We start from the raw sequence: 25,153 nt of genomic DNA on the forward strand, positions 1-25,153 counted from the left end.
CATATATAGTCCCTGATGTCACGGGCCATATGCGGCCACCAGTACGTCCTCGCCAGAAGCTCAGAGGTCCGTTTGGTCCCAAAATGTCCACCCAGCTTGGACGAATGAGCCCAAGAAAGGACCTCCGGTCGCAGATGGGCAGGGATGAAAGTCTTACCCGAAGGTACAGACTCGAGAGCGACCGGAGCCACGGTCCTCAGGCTCTCAGACGGGACTATCAGCCGAGGCTCCTCCTCCTCCGATGACATCACGGAGCGGGAGAGAGCATCGGCCCGGATGTTCTTCTCCCCGGAGAGAAAATGCAGGGTGAAGTGGAATCGGGAGAAGAACAAGGACCATCTGGCCTGGCGAGAATTCAGCCACTGGGCTGTTTGTAAATAGACCAAATTCTTGTGGTCGGTGAACACCTGGAAAGGGTGGCGAGCCCCCTCCAGGAGGTGTCTCCACTCTGAAAAGGCCAACTTCATTGCTAGCAACTCCCTGTCCCCGTTGGAATAATTCCTCTCCGCCGGTGTGAAGGTCTTGGAGAAGAAAAAGCATGGGTGCTTCCGACCTTGCGAGTACTTCTGGAACAGGACCGCTCCAGCACCGACGACGGAAGAGGCATCCACCTCCAGAATGAAGGGTTTATCTACATCGGGGCGATGTAGAATGGGAGCGCTAGCAAAATGGAATTTAATAGAGGAGAAGGCCTTGGAGACAGGTTCTGACCACAACTTGGGGTTTGTACCCTTCTTGGTGAGGGCTACCAAGGGTGCTACCAAAGTTGAGAAGTGGGGAATGAATTGGCGATAGTAATTTATGAACCCCATAAAGCGCTGCACCGCTTTGAGAGAATGGGGTTCCTACCAATCCATCACTGCCCATAGCCTGGCAGGATCCATGGCCAAACCCTGGGCTGAGAGAATATAGCTCAAGAAAGGCAAGGACTCCTGCTCAAACACACACTTCTCCAACTTGGCATAGAGGGAGTTTGCCCGCAGGAGGTCGAAAACTTTGCAAACATCTCTCCGGTGGGAGTCAATATTTGGAGAGTAGATGAGAATATCATCCAGATAGACTACTACCAAGGTGGTAAGCATATCCCGGAAGATATCGTTCACAAAGTCTTGGAAGACGGCCGGGGCATTACAGAGCCCGAAGGGCATAACCAGATATTCATAGTGCCCGTCTCTGGTGTTAAATGCTGTCTTCCATTCGTCCCCATCACGGATGCGAATCAGGTTGCAAGCCCCCTGCAAATCATGTTTGGTAAACACTCTCGCTCCCCGTAGCCTATCAAACAGCTCCGATATCAGGGGTAGAGGATACTTATTCTTAACGGTGATGGCATTAAGATCCCTGTAAGCGATGCAAGGACATAGTTCCCCACTCTTCTTCTGAACGAAGAAGAATCCCGCCCCCGCTGGTGACACTGACTTCCTAATGAATCCTCTTGCCAGATTCTCCCTGATGTATTGAGACATGGCCTCTGTCTCCGGGAGAGATAGGTGATAGACTCGACCTCAGGGAGGCTCAGCACAGGCAAGAGGTCAATAGGACAGTCATAGGGGCGATGCGGTAGAAGTGTCTCCGCCGCCTTTTTGGAGAACAAGTCCGCATACTGTCGATAGTGTTTGGGAAGCGAGGAAAGATCTGCGGGGACCTCGGTGGAGGCAACCTGGATGCATTCCCTCAGACATCTACCCTCACATGACTTACTCCAACCAAGAATTCTCCCCGAGGACCACTCTATATGGGGAGAGTGATACCGCAACCAGGGGACCCCTAGAAGGACCTGGTCGATACCCTCGGGCATGACGAGGAGGGATATCGTCTCCTGATGAGATGGATACACCGAGAGTAACAGTGGAGCGGATTGGTGGGTAATCTGTGAGGGCAGAGTCGCGCCATTCACTACTCTGACGGTGACTGGCTTGGACATCATAATCAGTGGTATCGCGTGCCGTTGAGCGAAGGCAGATTACTTAAAATTGCCCTCCGCTCTGGAATCCACGCAAACCTCCACCGCCAGAGTGGAAGAACCAAACCCCTTAAAGGACAACTTGGAGGAAAACGCCGCGGATTCTAGTGAGCCGCCTCCTACGGCCACTAGGGACGAGCGTCTTCCCTGCCGCTGTGGGCACTGGTTGGCAAAGTGACCAGACTGCCAGCAACCATGACAGATCACAGGGGCTCGAGCGGACCAGGGTCTGGATCCCTCGCGGGAAGCCCCTTGACGCTCGGACGCCCGATCGGGAGATTCCAGAGGTTTAGCAAAATTGGGTGCCAATCTAAACCTCTGCCTACACTGGGTCCGCTCCAACCTTCGCTCAGCAAAGCGAAGGTCTATACGGGTGGAGACGGTGATAAGCTCCTCCAGTGTAGCAGGAATCTCCCTGGTGGCCAGAGAGTCCTTCACATGGCCAGCCAAATCTCTCCAGAATGCCGGAATGAGGACCTTATCTGGCCACTCTAACTCCGAGGCCAGCGTCGGGAACTGGATGGCAAAGTGGCTGACCATGGACGAACCCTGTGACAATGCCAGCATCCGGAGCGCGATGTCATGGGTGACTCGCGGTCAAAGGAAGACACGCTTCAGAGTGTCCAAGAACCGAGAGGCACTCTGCACCACATGATCACCACGCTCTCACAGCGGTGTGGCCCACTCCAAAGCCCTGCCCGACAAGAGGGAAATAATAAATCCCACTTTGGCCCGCTCGGAGGGGAATCGTGCTGCCAGCAGCTCCAGCTGTATCGAGCACTGGCTCACGAAACCTCTACAAGAGGCACTATCACCCGAGAACTTCTCGGGCAGTGGGAGGCGGGACAAAGTCGGGGCAGGGATGGCAGTGGTCACACAGGAGACAGCCTCTGTGGCTGCCTGAACAGCGACCGCAGTAACATCCGCAGCTGAGGCTGGACACTCAAGAGCCGCCAACCTGCCCTGCAGCTGCCGGATGTACTGCAGCAGTCGCTGGTCGTCTGCCATTACTAGCCAGACCCTGGTGCTAGGATAATGTTAGGACTGGCGGAACGCACCAAATTATAAAATAATAGTAGGTGCGTTCGCAGCCCGGGGTCCACCGTGCAGAGGTGGTACACTGCTGCTAAGTAATGGCGGAAGAATTAAGCTGTGTGAAACCAGTCACACGTGGGTTACGTCACCCAATGTGAACAGGGGCGAACTCTGTTAATGCACAGAGCCGCACAACCGCTGAACGTAGATGCCAGAGTCTGTTTAGCTCACAGACCTCGGCCAAAAAAGTGCACAGTGTACGGCCACAGAACTCTACCCCAAGGACACGGGGTTAGAGTCCTTCTAGGCCCACTGGGTGCGCGACGTCGCTGCCGCGAGCGCCGCTATAGACGCTGGCTATGGAGCACATGCACTGAGGCGTGCTGAGTCCCTGGTGAGGACTGATGCCTGACTCAACCTCTGACCTACCTACGCCTAAGCGCTAGCAGGCTAGGCTGCACAACACATGCGTACCAAGGGTAGGGGTTTCTTAATGAGTCATTCACCAGAGACATTCATACGTGTATACATCACTCACTGCACATAGTCTGTAAATACAGTCTATCCTAGCGCATGGCCGAGCGGCCATGCAAACCTTTTATAGCCGCGAGCGTTCGGGACCTTCCTGGCTTCTCGGATGGGCCAATCTGAACACGAGCAGGACCTGAGCACGTGACCTTCGATCTCCAATGGGAGATCACTCCACGGGCATGCTCAGTGGCCTGACATGGGGACTTAGTCCCTGGAGAATCTCGCTGCTGAGCAGCATGTATTGCCATAGCTGTGCCAGAGGTGGCAGCAGCAAGCAAACCCACGGAGCTGGTCTGGGCAGAGCGCCTGGACCGACGAGTTTGCTGAGCAACCTCCTCTGCGGTTGGAGAGGAATGGGAGACCGCTGGAAGTAAGGCGCGGGATTCTCGCTGTGCAGCGACAGAAATCCGACACCTAACATCTTCTTTACATGATAGAGCTGTCACTTACATTTGTGAATTGCATCGATACCTATGATCAAAGATGATTTGTGGGAATATTCCTGAGCCCATTCAGTGATCTGCACGACCGAATCATGACTGTATTTAATGCAAAGGCTCAGAGATCCTGAGCATGGAATATTGACTGTCGGCTTTGTCCCTTGTGCATATGAACTTCTCCGGAATTCCTGAATCTTTTGATGATATTATGTCCTGTAGATGGTGAAATATTAAGAAACTTTGCAATTTTACATTGATGAACATTTTTCTGAAATTGTTACACAATTTTTTAGACGCAGTTGTTCACAGATCGGTGACCTCCGACCATCTTTACGTCTGAGACTCTGCCTCTCTCACGCATTCTTTTTTATTTTATGTGACTTAGTTGAAAACCAACCCTCCAGCTCATTTTAATTAGTAACACTTACATGTCCATCCTCAAATGTTTTGACAGGTGCTGCTGACAAAAGTTTTTTAAATTTAATTTTAAATTTAAATTAAAAGTTAATTTTTTAAAAAATTAAAAAAGCCCAAAATTCAACTTCTGATCTTTTCAATATCAAGCTGTGAATAAAACATGGCGATAAGAGATTTTCAAATCATTGTATTCTTGTTTTCTTTACATTTTACACAGACATGCCAACTTTTTTCGACTTGGGGTTGTATATTCCTATGTGAAGTAAGTATGGGATCAAGTTAAATTGTTAAGTTCCCCATGGAAAAATGCATTTTCAGGGATGGTGAAACTACTGGATTTCCTTTTCAAAGAACTCATAGCCCACTCTGTTATTATGTTCCTTAATACTTTATAGTAATATATAGTAATACACCCTTATCAAAGGCACTAGCATATTATGGACATCATTAGATTCATGCTAAGAAATCCAAACCAAGAATTGCAATGGCTGTCTTAAGATTCTGATTTTGAAAAAATAAAAAATAAATAAAAATATTGGCCCCTTTTGATCCAGGTTACAGCCACCACAACAATCAGGAAATTATATATTCTTTTCATATTTATAAAGATTTTTATTTTTCATTTTATTTACACTTCTTTCCACATAAAATCAATAGATAATGTAGTTTTTATACTGGCCACTAGAGGACACACACTAGACTGATGCTTCCTGCTTTCTGCAGGCCATTTGCTAACTTTGCTGTGTAACCTGAGGCAGAATGAGCAGAGTCACCTCACTATCGTTAGATGTTAATGTCTGGTCTGGTGAAATGTTGGAGACTTAGATAAGTCCGGCTAGTTATACATACACTTATAATACATCCACACATCAGGCTCTGTATGCTGCTCTCATCTCATTCCCAGGTGTTCGGAGGGCACTGTGTTCCGTTTATTACTAGAGACTGCAAAAGTTTATAGACACTTTACTGCCCATTAAATCACTGCAGCTGCCGTGAAACTCACAGTCTGTGCAGACTATACAGAAAGGATCTTTGTGTGCTTAACATGGAGATTAAAAAAAAATAAAAAGCAGTGATAACATGAAAATAGGAAAAACAAAATCTACTTGAAATTCTAAACTTACGTCATAATTAATGTCTCTTCTCCCGGTTCTCCCAGAACTCCGTCCACAAACAAAGGATTGGATGTGAAGGTATATTTACTCCACGATCTCCCTTCATCAAAACTTAGCCTGAAATAGGGAAAAAAAGAAGCAAAATAATGAATCTAATACATTGGTTTAAGGTTTAACAGGAAACATGATGTTCCATCATCAAAATAGATATTTCTGGATAAGCGCTAAACACGAAAGTGGTAAAATAAAAAATTGGTGATGGCCTATGTCTTTGCATTTTGAAAAGCAGTGTTCAACTTCCAGGACAAAGTATAAGTAATACGAAGGATGCAATAAATCACAATTTAACATAAAAACCAGATACAGTTGTGCTCAAAAGTTTACACACCCCAGCAGAATTTTTGCTTCCTTGGTCTTTTTTCAGAGAATATGAATGATAGCACCAAAACTTTTTCTCCTCTCATGGTTATGGTTGGGTGAAGCCATTTATTGTCAAACTACTGTGTTTCCTCTTTTTTAAATCACAATGACAACCCAAAACATCCAAATGACCCTGATCAAAAGTTTACATACCCTGGTAATTTTGGTCTGATAACATGCACAGAAGTTGACACAAATGGGTTTGAATGGCTACTAAAGGCAACATCCTCACCGGTGACCTGTTTGCTTGTAATCAGTGTGTGTGCATAAAAGCTGAGTGAGTTTCTGGGATCCAGACAGACTCTTGCATCTTTCAGCCACCCACTGACATTTCTGGATTATGACTCATGGGGAAAGCAAAAGAATTGTCACCGGATCTACGGGAAAAGGTAGTTGAACTGTATAAAACAGGAAAGGGATACAAAAAGATATCCAAGGAATTGATAATGCCAGTCAGCAGCGTTCAAACTGTGATTAACAAATGGAAAATCAGGGGCTCTGTAAAAACAAAACCACGGTTAGGTAGACCAACAAAAGAGTCATCCACAACTGCTAGGAAAATTGTTTGGGATGCAAACAAACACCCACAAATAACATCAGCTGAAATACTGGACTCTCTGAAAACTAGCGGTGTGGCTGTTTTAAGATGCACAATAAGGAGGCACTTGAAGAAAAAAGGGCTGCATGGTCGAGTCGCCAGAAGAAAGCCAGTACTGCACAAATGCCACAAAGTATCTCGCCTACAATACACAAAACAGCACAGAAACAAGCCTCAAAACTTCTGGAACAAGATAATTTGGAGTGATGAGACCAAAATTGAACTTTTTGGCCACAACCATAAACATTATATTTGGAGAGAGGTCTACAAGGCTTATGATGAAAGGAACACCACTCCTACTGTAAAGCACGGAGGTGGATTGATGATGTTTTGGGGATGTGTGAGCTACAAAGGAACAGGAAACTTGGTCAAAGTTGAAGGAAAAATGAATACAGCACGTTATCAGCAAATACTGGAGGCAAATTTGCAATCATCAGCCCGGACGCTGTGCATGGGACGTACTTGGATGTTCCAACATGAAAACGATCCAAAACACAAGGCCAAGTCGACCTGTCATTGGCTACAGCAGAACAAAGTGAAGGGTCTGGAGTGGCCATCTCAGTCTCCTGACCTCAATATCATTGAGCCACTCTGGGGAGTTCTCAAGCTCACAGTTCATGCTAGACAGCCCAGGAATTTACAGGAACTGGAGGCTTTCTGCCAAGAAGAATGGGCAGCTTTACCATCTGAGAAAATAAAAAACCTCATCCACAACTACCACAAAAGACTTCAAGCTGTCATTGATGTTAGAGGGGGGCAATACACGGTATGAAGAAATGGGGTATGTGAACAATTGATCAGGGTCATTTGAATGTTTTAGGCTTTCATTATGATTTAAAAAGAGAAAACACAGTAGTTTGACAATAAATGGCTTCACCCAACCACTAACCATGAGTGGAGAGAAAAAGTTTTGTTGTTATCATTGATATTCTCTGAAAAAAAGCCAAGAAAGCTACAAATTCTGCCAGGGTATTTAAACTTTTGAGCACAACTGTAGATGTCCCTCCGTATATCATCTGACAACACAAGACTAATTGAGATCAATCGATCAGGACACCAAAGTGATCTGACGACTTTTAGGATGACAATCCTATCCTTGGGGTTTCCACTGATTCCTCAGCTCCATATGGAGAAGTTGAACATGGTATAATTGCTCCAAATTCTGGACTGGGAAGCATCAACATGACCCACTGCCCCAAGTGACCTTCTATAATCTCCCTCTTCCCATCTCCCCAGTTGTGTTTCTTCCTCCTTCCAACTTTCCAGCAGTGGTTCCACCACCAATTCTCTAGCCATGTCAGCTCAGTAGGTTTGGTAACTGTGAAAGCCCACCAGCCATGAGATCCTCAGTATCTTTAAGTATTCATCCTCACCTTCTTGGAGGTCTTGCCTCTACTCTAGCTCCTCAGCTATCCATGAGAATCTAGAATCTCTGCAGCAGCTCTGCTTTCCTGCACCGTTTTTTCAGCAACCTTCTACAATCCCTGGATCTTTCTAATCTTCCAACCCTTTGTGTCTTTACTGCACATCTTGAAAAAATTTTCACCACAATGATGACCAAGTGTCACTTTCTTCCCCCAATGTGCTTCCTTCTGTCCTATTCTGCCTGCTCTTTGATAAGTCTGTCCTGCCTTCAAGCCTCCTCTGCTTCCCCTACAATATTTGCACTTTTTGCGATTCTTCCCTTGGAGGGCTGGATGCAGTTCCTGGCCCTCAGGTCAGGCCGACCATCTGGTTGTAACTGATGTTTTTTTCCTGGAGCTGCTAATAAGACAACCAGGATGGGATTGAGCCTCCATCTATCATCTCCAGTACTATCTGGTGGAAATACCAGTGTAGGAGTATGAGGGAGCCAAAGCGCTGGCATGTGGCACTCATTGGGAAGCCTCTAGTCCAGTCCAAGCTCATGTTTTACAGGAGGACAAATAAATTGTATCTCATCTGTTGCTGACCATGCCAGACCGGTAAGTACACAACAGTCACGAATACACGTAATTGTTTTTTTGCAATGACTACATCAACCCAGTGGAAAAATGAGTGCACCCTCCCCTTAATTTCACCACGACTCTTCCTCTTTTAATAAGTGAGTCACATACTTTGTAAAGAAGTTTCCCGTTCCTCACGATTAAAGATACTTCTTCCTACAAAAAGTTAGGAGCCTCCGAGAGAAATGATTGATGAAAGGCACGGAAGGATTTTATTGGAAAAGTTGACTGTTGACCTACTCTAAAAGTGACGGCTTCTTGAGTTTTGCGCCAACACGTTCAGAAAATTCTCCTGGTGTCAAATATGAGAAAAAAAGCAAAAACTACATCAAGCGGCAAGTCCTCGCCTTATTATGTGCATATAATGGATGAGGTATTTGATTAGATTACGTGGTGCGTACAAGAACCCTGGAGGCTTCTCTCGTCTCCCTACGAGATCTGTATTGCTTTTCTTTTATGCCAGAAATAAAAAATAAATAAATAAAACTAATAAGGTTTCTTTCCAAACATAAGGTACTTGAGGAACTCGGCACAAAGAGGAGCAGGCGGAAGAAGATGAGCGCTCCTACAAGAACTTTTCTTCATGGTTTGATTGACACCTTTGTGTTGAAGACAACTGAAAAGAAAGGAGACGGATGATGGAGTCTTACGTCTCCTAACTAATTAAAAGCTTAACTTGCACATGCCACCTGCAGACCATGGACGTGCTGCATGACGTTCTGCAGCGAGGACTTCTCCGCATTTCCATTTCTACAGGTCACGTCTGCCGACAAGAATTCAATAGCGCACGGCATAACTATCGGCGTTTGAGTCATGTGCAGGAAAAAGTGCCAACAAATCACTCTGCCTTGGTCACAGAATTAAGATACAGGACAACGCAATCAAAATTAGTCTTTGCCCTGGGCGAAGGAAAGACTAAGAATAACTGATTAGAAAGGTCTCAATTACTTTCCTCTTCCAGTTCCAATGTTGGGTGGTGGCCCCATCTATTGGCCCTGTCCAATAGTCAATAAGACACCGAATTCTCTGCCGCTCCAGCTTCCGCAAAGCCTCCTGTGCTCAGCAGTGGCCCTGCTGGGTCAGGCAGCGGCTCCGCTCTTTATGGAACCATGTGGCCAAGAAGACTTACACCTGAAGACGTTGAGACTGGTGGCTGATTTAAAGGTGCTGCTCTCAAGGATTTGCTGCCGGTTGATTTAAGGCATTTTCTGGATGATTTTTCTTGTGCATTTGATCCTACCTAACTCTGGTTTTGACCTCTGCCTTATTTATGGCTATTGCTCTTCTCCGGTTTCTTGGTAGCTCGTTCTACTAGTGGATCAGTTCCTGACTTTGCTTTCATCTCAACCCACGACAAGTTGCATCTTGACCATTCTCTGGCTGATAACCACTTGCGCTGTTCCTGACTACGCTACTGAAGCTTCATTGCTTATGACACTTATTCTTGAGTAGTTTTGGGACTATTGTAAGGGGGTGAGATCTTATGTCTTTCTTGCTCCCCTTCCCTCTGATTGTCTCCTGGTTGTTAATGTTTACAAATGTGTCTATGATAAATGCCTGCGGTACTGCTACATATAAATTATGTATTATCGCTCATCTTTAATGGTATTGCCACGTGTGTGTTTTACATTTTGTAGAAAGCTGTAATATATTGTCTTGTGTTCTTGTATCATAATATTGCATAATATAATGTGTCTGTTGTGCAAGTATAGTTAGGGAAAGTTAGTGCGTCCTTTTAGGGACATTAGAGGAGGGCACTTTTAGTATATAGTTTCTATAGACTCGGGTAAGTGTAGTTCTGTTGTGGGGCATACTAGTGGGCCTGATAGGTGTAGCTGATAGGAGGGTGTAAATTGTAGGAGGGGCTGCCGGGTAGTAAGAGGATAGTTGGTTAGGAATTTAAATCTGACGGGGCCAGGGTGCCCTGGTGTCAACATGGGCTATAGGCCCGGCCAGTTTGGCAGCCACGCAACGTTCAAGTGCTGCAGCCCACATTACCAATGGCCACTGTGTGTCATAGCAGTAGGCCAGTACAAAAAGGATGGAAGGATGTTGCAACTTGTCGCCTGGGCCGATGCTTTCAGGGCAGAAGTCGGCTGGACAGCTGAAGTGAAGGGAGCTGGAGCTTCGACGAGTTCAGTACAGACGGGCCGGATGCATTACCAGAGGCAACCAAACCTGGTGGCTGATGATTTCGAGTCTGGGGCGAAACAGGCAGAAGGAAGTGTCATCATGGCAAGGCTAGGCCAGGAAAGAACTGGGGAGCAGTCTAGGATGGTGTACTGCACAGAAGTGACAGCCAGAAAGGGAGAGATGATGAAACAAGCAAATGTCACCATATACCTGCTGTGGATTTAACGTGTGAAGTACTCAGTAAAGGACGTGTTAAAGTTAATCTGGCCTGAGTCTCCATTGATGGGGGTCACCTGAGAGGGACCGGTGTTGCCTGGGAAATGCCCAGAAGAAGCTGATTCTGGAGATGCAGGTATGCAGAAGAGAAGAGTGCATTTTCCTGTAGGGGAAGGACTGGGCATGGATATGGTAATTGTTCAGGTCACGACTACAGTCCGGTCCCTCCCTTAGGGTACCGTTACACTAAGCGACGCACCAGCGATCCCGACAACGATACGACCTGGTAAGGATCGCTGGTGCGTCGCTACATGATCGCTACATGGCCGTCAAACAGACAGACTTACCCAACGACGCAGCAACGATCAAGCGATCCGTATAACGACCTCGGTGGTCGTTGGGACGTTGTCACACAGCAGCGATTCTGACGACTCCCGCCTGCGTCCCTGAGGTCTGCGTGGTTAACGAGTTCGCTCATCGGTGTCAAACAGAGCGATGCACGCTGGCCAGCGGGACACCAGTGATCAAAAAATGGCCCAGGACATTCAAGCACGATCAGCGACATCGCAGAGGGGGCCTGGTCGCCGCTAGGTGTCACATGTAGCGAGATTGCTGGCGAGGTCGCTGTTGTGTCACAAAACCTGTGACGTTTCAGCGATCTCGCTAACGATCTCGCTATGTGAGACGGGGGCCTTTAAATTATGACCCAGGAATCTGACTGAGAAACTCCATGTGTCCTTGTGGGAGGATTAATAGCGGACATCAGGTTACAAATTGATTAATTGAACTCTACATTTCAGTGCCAAAACTAGAAACGTATATCTCTAGCAGGAAATGTGACCCACTCTCTAATTAGCAAAATGAGAAGCACCGTCCTCTAAAACACCAGTTCTCCTTGGGGAGACACCTTGTAGGGTGGGTTGGCTCCTCGTGGTGTTATGTCTGAGCTGTGCTTTGTCGTCAGAGACTTGTTATTGCTCCTCCTTACCTCTCACAGCATGCACACTCACAGATGTTAACAGAACCTGCAGCTGCATCCCCCTCCTTACCCTCCTCTGAATGCTTTACACTTTGATGAACAAGGAGGTTTCTGAACATTTACAGACATGACGTAGTCAAGAAAAGAGGAACTAATAGCTGCAAGAGATGAGAATACAACGATTTCCTCCATGATTCTGATGGAAGGACAATAGTTACATTCTCCAGAGAGAATACCATTCCTCAGCCCATGGTCGACGGCCTCGAAAACGCCTACAGTAGTTTATCAGGTACATAAAAGCTGCAAATATTAGTATTTGGAAAGCTGCAGAATTTAAAATGATGGTTTATTTGCTTATGTAGAAGAGAAAAGATGAATCTCATTATGACATGCGCTCAAAACTTCCACAAGTTCAGTATTGTATATGATGGTGCTGCAAATGGAACTTCTGCAAACTTTTATGAAAAGAAGTACAGTATATTGTGTTGTGGTAACTCGATAACCCTCTAAGCGGAATATTGCTCAGTAAAACTCTGAGTGGTATTGCCAATAGTGGTATTGTGGATGCAGCTTTGGAAGTGATCGGAGCCACAATGTAACTGTATTTCAATGCAAGACGCATCATGCAGAGTATTGTCATATGCAGATCGGTGTCTGGCAGAGAAGTTACTCATCATTATGTTGACATTAGATTTCCCACATTTCTCCTTACCAGAGATGGCGGATGGGGAGTGAGGTGTGCTTCATGGCCACCAGCACTCCTCCCTGATCCAGGTACAGGACACTGTGCTCCTCTTCAAAGATCTAAATGATACAACAGGGTTCAAAAAGTGTAAACAGAGAAGATACAATGTAGCAGACAGCGTCGATATCAGACAGTTCATGTTCTCTGCGCAGCTCAAAGAGGCGCAGCGCGAGGTTCCCTACTGTACACAGTTCATGAGATCTGCAGATGCTCAGAAGACTATCAGGTGGAATCCGGGAGAAGCCGCAGACAAAAAAGTGCAAAAATAAGAAAAGCATTTACGGCAAATCAGTGCACGATCCTCCGCTGAGGAGTCTTAGGCTCTGTGCACACGCTGCGGATTCACCTGCGGTTTTCCCCTGCGGTTTGACACCTGGACAATGGAATAGGTGGCAAACCGCAGCGGAATCCGCAGAAAGAAATGACGTGCTGTGGATTTGAAAACCCATAGGATCACATTATACTGTACAGTGACTGCAGAACCGCAGCGGATCCGCAGCAGAGTCCGTAGCGTGTGCACATACCCTAAGTAATTGAGATGAAATATGCAACAGTATCTATCTATTATCTATCATCTGTTATCTATCCTATATTATCTATCATCTATTATCATCTATTATCTATCTATAATAATAATAATCTTTATTTATATAGCGCCAACATATTCCGCAGCGCTTTACAATTTAACAATTTCAAACACAAGTCATAAGTAACAACGTTAACAATACAATAATTACAGCAAAATAATCCGCCCCTGCTGGTGAGAGCTTACACTCTACAGTGAGGTGGGGGAGATACAGAGGACAGGGGTGTATCTACAGTGATGGTCCGGCCGTCTTGAGGGAGTGAGGGATGGATGGAGATAATGAATGGGCTACACACGCACACTTACACATAGAATGACTGTGATTAGTGAACGTGATAGGCTGCTCTGAACAAACGTGTTTTGAGGGAGCGCCTGAAACTATGCAAATTGTGGATAGTCCTGATTTCTTGGGGTAGAGAATTCCAGAGGATTGGCGCAGTGCGGGAGAAGTCTTGGAGTTGGGAGTGAGAGGTGCGAATTAGAGCAGAGGTTAGTCGAAAGTCGTTTGCAGAGCGCAGTGGTCGGTTAGGCCGATAGACAGAAATGAGGGAGGAGATGTAGGGGGTGCCGCACCGTGTGGGTGACAACAAGTACTCTGCATTGGTTCTATCTATCTATCTATCTCTCTATCTATCTTTCTATCTATCTCTCTCCACCTTTCCTAGCATTTATTTCTGACTTTTCCCCACTGACGGTTTCGGATTCCTCACATTTTCCTCGTCATTGTGTTGGGATTCTATATATTCGGTTGTCTTAGGCACAGATGCCCCGCAGTGCCGCACCGCTTCCCCTGGTATTCCCGGGCTGCGGCTGCACATCAGCTATGTCTTCATTAGGTTTAGTTTTCCGCCAGCCCGGCATTATTCTGCGGCTTCCGTCTGGAGCTGGTGACAGCCATCACTTGCCCTGCGGAGTTCTTGTCATTCACAGGGTCAGCACAGGAGAACTGTTTGTTACAGACAACATATGTCACAATTATATTTACCTGTCTCCACGTATTGCCGGCATCCGAGGAAATAAACATGCTGACATCACTCTCGGTTAACTCTGATCCAATGTTCCCTGGAGAGACAAGACCTGAAGATTTTAGGAGATGGAGCGGTGTGTGACAAAGCGAGGCCCACAACATCGACACAACTTTATTATCCCATGGAGAATCTGAATATGTAGATAGGAAATATAGATATGGGTTATCTCTGACAACAGTGCAAACATATACTGAGACTATCAGAAACAAACCACGTGTAATATGCATAACTATTAATACCCACGATATATAAATTCATAATCGAGTTCAAATCTCAGTAAAGGGAGGTGGAGACTGCAGACATGTATCTCTATATACAGGGAGCTCCCACTAGTGGTGGCTGCAGACAGGATCTTATCATGTATCTCTACATACAGGGAGCTCCCCCTAGTGGTGACTGCAGACAGGATCTTATGATGTATCTCTGTACACAGGGAGCTCCTCCTAGTGGTGACTGCAGACAGGATCTTATCATGTAACTCTGTATACAGGGAGCTCTCTCTTGTGGTGGCTGCAGACAGGATCTTATGATGTATCTCTATATACAGGGAGCTCCCCCTTGTGGTGGCTGCAGACAGAATCTTATCATGTGTCTCTGTATACAAGGAGCTCCCCCTAGTGGTGGCTGCAGACAGGATCTTATGATGTATCTCTATATACAGGGAGCTCCCCCTAGTGGTGACTGCAGACAGGATCTTATCATGTATCTCTGTATAAAGGGAGCTCCCCCTAGTGGTGGCTGCAGACAGGATCTTATCATGTATCTCTGTATACAGGGAGCTCCCCCTAGTGGTGACTGCAGACAGGATCTTATCATGTATCTCTGTATAAAGGGAGCTCCCCCTAGTGGTGGCTGCAGACAGGATCTTATCATGTATCTCTATATACAGGGAGCTCCCCCTAGTGGTGACTGCAGACAGGATCTTATCATGTATCTCTGTATAAAGGGAGCTCCCCCTAGTGGTGGCTGCAGACAGGATCTTATCATGTATCTCTGTATACAGGGAGCTCCCCCTAGTGGTGGCAGCAGACAGGATCTTATCATGTATCTCTGTATACAGGGAGCTCCCCCTAGTGGTGGCTGCCGACAGACTCTTATGTGTCTCTGTATACAGGGAGCTCCTCCTAGAGGTTACTGCGGACAGGTTCTTATCATGTATATCTGTATACAGGGAGCTCCCCCTAGTGGTGGCTACAGACAGGATCTCATCATGTATCTCTGTATACAGGGTGCTCCCCCTAGTGAACATAACAGAAAAGCAGGGATGGGCTATACGCGGGGGGATCACCACAGACAAATAGTTATCGTTTAGATTAACAACTTTTATTGGACATGTATAAACCACACACAAATTAAAAACATTAAAAAGTCACACATGTGACATGACAATAGCATACACTGGCTCGCAATAGAACCTACACCCTGTAAATGCACTCCACAGGAAACCTGCCTATACAAACAGCATACCAACTGGTGGCTAAGTCTAAGAAATGAAATGAAAAAGCTTCCAGGGGGATGTAGATGTGCGTGAGCATAAGGTAACACCCACCAACCTCAATACATGAAGGGACAGAAACCCCCCAAGAAACAATTAGAGATCAGAGATCAATGATGTTGTACACCCTAAATGGATTCCATGGATAAGACACTTGGTCACCATCGCCCACAGTGCCCGTCATAAGAGTCATATATGCACATAGACATCAACAAATAAATGCATTTTAATGCATTCTCAGACCCAAAAAGACGACATGAGCCCATGAACAATAATGGACGGGATCAATAACCCATAGGTAATGGTATGAAATAATGGCATCAGAGCGCAGAGCCCATGTGGAGCGAAATCAGGGAGGAAAAGTGCCCGACGCGTGTCGCCACCCGCAGTGGCTTCGTCAGGGGTCCATTATTGTTCATGGGCTCATGTCGTCTTTTTGGGTCTGAGAATGCATTTATTTGTTGATGTCTATGTGCATATATGACTCTTATGACGGGCACTGTGGGCGATGGTGACCAAGTGTCTTATCCATGGAATCCATTTAGGGTGTACAACATCATTGATCTCTGATCTCTAATTGTTTCTTGGGGGGTTTCTGTCCCTTCATGTATTGAGGTTGGTGGGTGTTACCTTATGCTCACGCACATCTACATCCCCCTGGAAGCTTTTTCATTTCATTTCTTAGACTTAGCCACCAGTTGGTATGCTGTTTGTATAGGCAGGTTTCCTGTGGAGTGCATTTACAGGGTGTAGGTTCTATAGCGAGCCAGTGTATGCTATTGTCATGTCACATGTGTGACTTTTTAATGTTTTTAATTTGTGTGTGGTTTATACATGTCCAATAAAAGTTGTTAATCTAAACGCTAACTATTTGTCTGTGGTGATCCCCCCTCGTATAGCCCATCCCTACTTTTCTGTTATGTTCAATATAGTCTCTTTGAATGGGCTGGGGTTGGATCCCACTTTATCTATTTATTGTGGTGCCCCTACTCTTGATTTGCAGGGAGCTCCCCCTAGTGGTGACTGTGGACAGGTTCTTATCATGTATCTCTGCATACAGGGAGCTCCCCCTAGTGGTGACTGCGGACATAATATTATCATGTATCTCTGTATATAGGGAGCTCCCCCTAGTGGTGGCGGCAGACATGATCTTATGTAACTCTGTATACAGAAAGCTCCTCCTAGTGGTGGCTGCAGACAGAATCTTGTAATGTATCTCTGTATACAGGGAGCTCCCCTAGTGGTGATTGCAGACATGATATTATCCTGTATCTCCTTAAACAGGGAGCTCCCCCAAGTGGAGGCTGCAGACAGAATCTTATCATGTATCTCTGTATACAGGGAGCTCCCCCTAGTGGTGACTGCAGACAGGATCTTATCCTGTATCTCCTTAAACAGGGAGCTCCCCCAAGTGGAGGCTGCAGACAGAATCTTAAAATGTATCTCTGTATACAGGGAGCTCCTCCTAGAGGTTACTGCAGACAGGATCTTATCATGTATCTCTGTATACAGGGAGCTCCCCCTAGTGGTGGCTGCAGACAGGATCTTATCATGTATCTCTGTATACAGGGAGCTCCCCCTAGTGGTGGCTGCAGACAGGATCTTTTGTATCTCTGTATACAGGGAGGTCCCCCTAGTGGTGGCTGTACACAGGATCTTATCATGTATCTCTATATACAGGGAGCTCCCCCTAGTGCTGGCTGCAGACAGAATCTTTTCATGTGTCTCTGTATACAGGGAGCTCCCCGTAGTGGTGGCTGTAAACAGGATCTTATCATGTAACTCTAAATACAGGGAGCTCCCATTACTGGTGGGTGCAGACAGGATCTTATGTATCTCTGTAGACAGGGAGCTCCCCCTAGTGGTGGCTGTAAACAGGATCTTATGTTTCTCTGTATACAGGGAGCTCCCCATAGTGGTGGCTGCAGACAGGATCTTATGTATCTCTGTATACAGGGAACTCCCCCTAGTGGTGGCTGTATACAGGATCTTATCATATATCTCTAAATACAGGGAGCTCCCCTAGTGGTGGCTGCAGACAAGATCTTATCATGTATCTCTGTATACAGGGAGCTCCCCCTAGTGATGACTGCAGACAGGATCTTATGTATCTCTGTATACAGGGAACTCCCCCTAGTGGTGGCTGTATACAGGATCTTATCATATATCTCTAAATACAGGGAGCTCCCCTAGTGGTGGCTGCAGACAAGATCTTATCATGTATATCTGTATACAGGGAGCTCCCCCTAGTGGTGGCTGTAAACAGGATCTTATCATGTATCTCTTGTATACAGGGAGCTCCCCCTAGTGGTGGCTGTAAACAGGATCTTATCATGTATCTCTAAATACAGGGAGCTACCCCTAGTGGTGGCTGCAGACAGGATCTTATCATGTATCTCTAAATACAGGGAGCTCCCCCTAGTGGTGGCTGCAGACAGGATCTTATCATGTATCTCTGTATACAGGGAGCTCCCCCTAGTGGTGGCTGCAGACAGGATCTTATCATGTATCTCTAAATACAGGGAGCTCCCCCTAGTGATGGCTGTATACAGGATCTTATCATGTATCTCTTGTATACAGGGAGCTCCCCCTAGTGATGGCTGTATACAGGATCTTATCATGTATCTCTAAATACAGGGAGCTCCCCCTAGTGGTGGCTGCAGACAGGATCTTATCATGTATCTCTGTATACAGGGAGCTCCCCCTAGTGGTGGCTGCAGACAGGATCTTTTGTATCTCTGTATACAGGGAGGTCCCCCTAGTGGTGGCTGTACACAGGATCTTATCATGTATCTCTATATACAGGGAGCTCCCCCTAGTGCTGGCTGCAGACAGAATCTTTTCATGTGTCTCTGTATACAGGGAGCTCCCCGTAGTGGTGGCTGTAAACAGGATCTTATCATGTAACTCTAAATACAGGGAGCTCCCATTACTGGTGGGTGCAGACAGGATCTTATGTATCTCTGTAGACAGGGAGCTCCCCCTAGTGGTGGCTGTAAACAGGATCTTATGTTTCTCTGTATACAGGGAGCTCCCCATAGTGGTGGCTGCAGACAGGATCTTATGTATCTCTGTATACAGGGAACTCCCCCTAGTGGTGGCTGTATACAGGATCTTATCATATATCTCTAAATACAGGGAGCTCCCCTAGTGGTGGCTGCAGACAAGATCTTATCATGTATCTCTGTATACAGGGAGCTCCCCCTAGTGATGACTGCAGACAGGATCTTATGTATCTCTGTATACAGGGAACTCCCCCTAGCGGTGGCTGTATACAGGATCTTATCATATATCTCTAAATACAGGGAGCTCCCCTAGTGGTGGCTGCAGACAAGATCTTATCATGTATCTCTGTATACAGGGAGCTCCCCCTAGTGGTGGCTGTAAACAGGATCTTATCATGTATCTCTTGTATACAGGGAGCTCCCCCTAGTGATGGCTGTATACAGGATCTTATCATGTATCTCTAAATACAGGGAGCTCCCCCTAGTGGTGGCTGCAGACAGGATCTTATGTATCTCTGAATACAGGGAGCTCCCCCTAGTGGTGGCTGTATACAGGATCTTATCATGTATCTCTAAATACAGGGAGCTCCCCCTAGTGGTGACTGCAGACAGGATCTTATCATGTATCTCTGTATACAGTGAGCTCCCCCTAGTGGTGACTGCAGACAGGATCTTATCATGTATCTCTGTATACAGGGAGCTCCCCCTAGTGATGACTGCAGACAGGATCTTATCATGTATCTCTGTATACAGGGAGCTCCCCCTAGTGATGACTGCAGACAGGATCTTATCATGTATCTCTGTATACAGGGAGCTCTCCCTAGTGGTCGATGTAGACGGTCATTTATTATGTGATTCTATTTCTGTGTGAAAGGATGCAGGCAATGTAGAACTTTGCATTGGAACTTTGACAACTATTAAAAATTCTGGACCTATTTAGATTAAATAACATTAGGTTATATCTGTACTTTTAGGACCAAAACCGCCATCATTAGTGCTAGCATCCAGAATGATATCATAATAAACAATTGTTGCAACAAACTTGGCACTCAGAAAGATTATAGACGTGTGCAATTTTATTGGCAATCCACAATATAACGTTTCGGTCTGTTTAGACCTTCATCAGAACTGACTGCCGTCTGAGGGGAGACTTGAGATGAATGGAAACAGTACTATGTGATAGAGCGATCCGTGTTGCTGCGGTGTGGTGCAGTGACATGGATCGCGCTCTGACATAACGTTGTTTCCATTAATCTCAAGTCTCCCCTCAGACGGCAGTCAGTTCTGATGAAGGTCTAAACAGTCCGAAACGTTATATTGTGGATTGCCAATAAAATTTCACATGTCTATAATCTTTCTGAGTGCAAAGTTTGTTGCTACTATTGGACTACAGGTTGGAACCTTACATGGTACCGGAATCACTCAGCCGGAGTGCCGTATATTCCTTCTAGATACAATAATGCACAATGTATGCTGAGTGGTTTCCACATAATATCTGCAGACCTCCAAGGTCAATCATAATTAACCTACTAGCTCCAAAGGCAAACATTCATGATGGATATTAATTATGTGTGTGTATATTCCTCACCTGTCCTGGTTCCAGCGCTGGGCTCTGCTTCCTCCTTCCTTAGCACCAAGACTTCTCTGCTCTCCTGTAAGTCGTGCCACTCTGCTGACCCGTCATGCACCACTAATGCCATTTCTCTCAACCCTTTTTTGGCCAGCTCAGGTAGTTTTTCATCCTTGCAGGTTGCTACATTCTATCACTCTTGTAAGGCAGAAGAAAACTGAGGTCTGCTTAATCACTTGGCTCTGCTATATATCCTCCACATTGTGCTCCTAAAAATCTCTCCCACTCACCTCTGCTGTTCCATGGTACTGGTCTTCACACTCTCTTCTGCTGTATTTAGGTGCCTGTCTCATTACTCAGCGCTGCTGTTCCATAGTGCCTGTCTACACACGCTCTTCTGCTGTATATAGGTGCCTGTCTCATTACTCAGCTCTGCTGTTCCATGGTGCCTGTCTACACACGCTCTTCTGCTGTACTTAGGTGCCTGTCTCATTGCTCAGCTCTGCTGTTCCATGGTGCCTGTCTACACACGCTCTTCTGCTGTATTTAGGTGCCTGTCTCATTACTCAGCTCTGCTGTTCCATGGTGCTGGTCTACACACTCTCTTCTGCTGTATTTAGGTGCCTGTCTCATTACTTGGCTCTGTTGTTCTATGGTGCCTGTCTACACACTCTGTTCTGCTGTATTTAGGTGCCTGTCTCATTGCTCAGCTCTGCTGTTCCATGGTGCCTATCTACACACTCTCTTCTGCTGTATTTAGGTGCCTGTCTCATTACTCAGCTCTGCTGTTCCATGGTGCTGCTCTACACACTCTCTTCTGCTGTATATAGGTGCCTGTCTCATTACTCGGCTCTGCTGTTCCATGGTGCTGGTCTACACACTCTCTTCTGCTGTATTTAGGTGCCTGTCTCATTACTCAGCTCTGCTGTTCCATGGTGCTGGTCTACACACTCTGTTCTGCTGTATTTAGGTGCCTGTCTCATTACTCAGCTCTGTTGTTCCATAGTGCCTGTCTACACACTGTGTTCTGCTGTATATAGGTGCCTGTCTCATTACTCAGCTCTGCTGTTCCATGGTGCCTATCTACACACTCTCTTCTGCTGTATATAGGTGCCTGTCTCATTACTCGGCTCTGCTGTTCCATGGTGCTGGTCTACACACTCTCTTCTGCTGTGTTTAGGTGCCTGTCTCATTACTCAGCTCTGCTGTTCCATGGTGCTGGTCTACACACTCTCTTCTGCTGTATTTAGGTGCCTGTCTCATTACTCAGCTCTGCTGTTCCATGGTGCTGGTCTACACACTGTGTTCTGCTGTATTTAGGTGCCTGTCTCATTACTCAGCTCTGCTGTTCCATGGTGCTGGTCTGCACACTCTCTTCTGCTGTATTTAGATGCCTGTCTCATTACTCAGCTCTGCTGTTCCATGGTGCTGGTCTACACACTCTCTTCTGCTGTATATAGGTGCCTGTCTCATTACTCAGCTCTGCTGTTCCATGGTGCTGGTCTACACACTGTGTTCTGCTGTATTTAGGTACCTGTCTCATTACTCAGCTCTGCTGTTCCATGGTGCTGGTCTACACACTCTCTTCTGCTGTATTTAGGTGCCTGTCTCATTACTCAGCTCTGCTGTTCCATGGTGCTGGTCTACACACTCTCTTCTGCTGTATTTAGGTGCCTGTCTCATTACTCAGCTCTGCTGTTCCATGGTGCTGGTCTACACACTGTGTTCTGCTGTATTTAGGTGCCTGTCTCATTACTCAGCTCTGCTGTTCCATGGTGCTGGTCTACACACTCTCTTCTGCTGTATATAGGTGCCTGTCTCATTACTCGGCTCTGCTGTTCCATGGTGCCTATCTACACACTCTCTTCTGCTGTATTTAGGTGCCTGTCTCATTACTCAGCTCTGCTGTTCCATGGTGCTGGTCTACACACTCTCTTCTGCTGTATTTAGGTGCCTGTCTCATTACTTAGCTCTGCTGTTCCATGGTGCTGGTCTACACACTCTCTTCTGCTGTATTTAGGTGCCTGTCTCATTACTCAGCTCTGCTGTTCCATGGTGCTGGTCTACACACTGTGTTCTGCTGTATTTAGGTGCCTGTCTCATTACTCAGCTCTGCTGTTCCATGGTGCTGGTCTACACACTCTCTTCTGCTGTATATAGGTGCCTGTCTCATTACTCGGCTCTGCTGTTCCATGGTGCCTATCTACACACTCTCTCCTGCTGTATTTAGGTGCCTGTCTCATTACTCAGCTCTGCTGTTCCATGGTGCTAGTCTACACACTCTCTTCTGCTGTATTTAGGTGCCTGTCTCATTACTCAGCTCTGCTGTTCCATGGTGCTGGTCTACACACTGTGTTCTGCTGTATTTAGGTGCCTGTCTCATTACTCAGCTCTGCTGTTCCATGGTGCTGGTCTACACACTCTCTTCTGCTGTATATAGGTGCCTGTCTCATTACTCAGCTCTGCTGTTCCATGGTGCTGGTCTACACACTGTGTTCTGCTGTATTTAGGTGCCTGTCTCATTACTCAGCTCTGCTGTTCCATGGTGCTGGTCTACACACTCTCTTCTGCTGTATATAGGTGCCTGTCTTATTACTCGGCTCTGCTGTTCCATGGTGCCTATCTACACACTCTCTTCTGCTGTATTTAGGTGCCTGTCTCATTACTCAGCTCTGCTGTTCCATGGTGTTGGTCTACACACTCTCTTCTGCTGTATTTAGGTGCCTGTCTCATTACTCAGCTCAGCTGTTCCATGGTGCTGGTCTACACACTCTCTTCTGCTGTATTTAGGTGCCTGTCTCATTACTCAGCTCTGCTGTTCCATGGTGCTGGTCTACACACTGTGTTCTGCTGTATTTAGGTGCCTGTCTCATTACTCAGCTCTGCTGTTCCATGGTGCTGGTCTACACACTCTCTTCTGCTGTATATAGGTGCCTGTCTCATTACTCGGCTCTGCTGTTCCATGGTGCCTATCTACACACTCTCTCCTGCTGTATTTAGGTGCCTGTCTCATTACTCAGCTCTGCTGTTCCATGGTGCTAGTCTACACACTCTCTTCTGCTGTATTTAGGTGCCTGTCTCATTACTCAGCTCTGCTGTTCCATGGTGCTGGTCTACACACTGTGTTCTGCTGTATTTAGGTGCCTGTCTCATTACTCAGCTCTGCTGTTCCATGGTGCTGGTCTACACACTCTTCTGCTGTATTTAGGTGCCTGTCTCATTACTCAGCTCTGCTGTTCCATGGTGCTGGTCTACACACTGTGTTCTGCTGTATTTAGGTGCCTGTCTCATTACTCAGCTCTGCTGTTCCATGGTGATGGTCTACACACTCTCTTCTGCTGTATTTAGGTGCCTGTCTCATTACTCAGCTCTGCTGTTCCATGGTGCTGGTCTACACACTCTCTTCTGCTGTATTTAGGTTCCTGTCTCATTACTCAGCTCTGCTGTTCCATGGTGCTGGTCTACACACGCTCTTCTGCTGTATTTAGATGCCTGTCTCATTACTCAGCTCTGCTGTTCCATGGTGCTGGACTACACACTCTCTTCTGCTGTATATAGGTGCCTGTCTCATTACTCGGCTCTGCTGTTCCATGGTGCCTATCTACACACTCTCTTCTGCTGTATTTAGGTGCCTGTCTCATTACTCGGCTCTGCTGTTCCATGGTGCCTATCTACACACTCTCTTCTGCTGTATTTAGGTGCCTGTCTCATTACTCAGCTCTGCTGTTCCATGGTGCTGGTCTACACTCTCTCTTCTGCTGTATATAGGTGCCTGTCTCATTACTCGGCTCTGCTGTTCCATGGTGCCTATCTACACACTCTCTTCTGCTGTATTTAGGTGCCTGTCTCATTACTCAGCTCTGCTGTTCCATGGTGCTGGTCTACACACTCTCTTCTGCTGTATATAGGTGCCTGTCTCATTACTCAGCTCTGCTGTTCCATAGTGCCTGTCTACACACTCTCTTCTGCTGTATATAGGTGCCTGTCTCATTACTCGGCTCTGCTGTTCCATGGTGCTGGTCTACACACTCTCTTCTGCTGTATTTAGGTGCCTGTCTCATTACTCAGCTCTGCTGTTCCATGGTGCTGGTCTACACACTCTCTTCTGCTGTATTTAGATGCCTGTCTCATTACTCAGCTCTGCTGTTCCATAGTGCTGGTCTACACACTCTGTTCTGCTGTATTTAGGTGTCTGTCTCATTACTCGGCTCTGCTGTTCCAAGATACCAGTTTATACTGGTTTCATCTCTACATTCTTAGGTTAATATTTGCATACTCGGCTCTGATGTTCCAGGTTGCTTGTTCGTATACTTGGCTCTGCTGTGCCAAGGTGTTTGTCTGAGTATTTGGCTCTGCTTTTCTCTCTTTCAGGGACAACTTGCATATCCATCTCTACTATTCTCCGTGCTTTCCAGCATATCGATCTGCTGTTCCCTGCCACCCTGGGTGCCTCCCTGTATACCCTGCTCTGCTGTGCCAGGTGCTGTTCGGCTACATTGCTCTGCTGTATCCTGCTGCACCAACGCTGCTAGTCTGTGCCTTTTTTCTTGAAGTATGACTTAGCGCATCCTCCTCACCGGTTGAATTACAATTGATCGGGATAAGAGGTTTATTTCTGAGTGAAATGATTGAAACAATGCAGAAGGTTTATGAACTGTGCCCAATGCAAACTCAGCTCTGCTGCAGTGTATTCCTATGGGACAAGTACCTGAAGCCACGATGATGCCTGGCGCGGTGTCTCGGCTGGCGATGTTACCAGTGGTATAGGGATTCTCGGACACCTTCAGGTGTAGATGTAAAGAACAATATGGCTGAAAAGAAGCAAAATGCAGAATATCAGACAAGAAAATGAGCAATCCTGGATTAAGTTCATGTTTAGATTGGGCCACTAG

General features: G+C 46.5%; 1 protein-coding gene across 10 annotated transcripts in view; it reads right to left on the reverse strand.

Moving 5' to 3' along the window:
• The window catches only part of SORCS1 (sortilin related VPS10 domain containing receptor 1), a 955,194-nt gene that overhangs the window by 197,988 nt on the left and 732,053 nt on the right, over positions 1-25,153 (reverse strand). For all 10 annotated transcript variants that reach the window (XM_073553077.1, XM_073553078.1, XM_073553082.1 and 7 more), the window contains exons 11-14: positions 24,970-25,072; positions 14,149-14,225; positions 12,545-12,636; positions 5,511-5,618 (exon numbers count right to left, since the gene is read on the reverse strand). In XM_073553077.1, the coding sequence (XP_073409178.1) occupies positions 5,511-5,618; positions 12,545-12,636; positions 14,149-14,225; positions 24,970-25,072 (380 nt within the window). The remainder of the gene's footprint in view (positions 1-5,510; positions 5,619-12,544; positions 12,637-14,148; positions 14,226-24,969; positions 25,073-25,153) is intronic.

Source organism: Dendrobates tinctorius, unplaced genomic scaffold (genome assembly GCF_039654945.1).
Source record: "Dendrobates tinctorius isolate UK_male_01 unplaced genomic scaffold, ASM3965494v1 ptg000196l, whole genome shotgun sequence".
NCBI classification, from domain to species: Eukaryota; Metazoa; Chordata; class Amphibia; order Anura; family Dendrobatidae; genus Dendrobates; species Dendrobates tinctorius.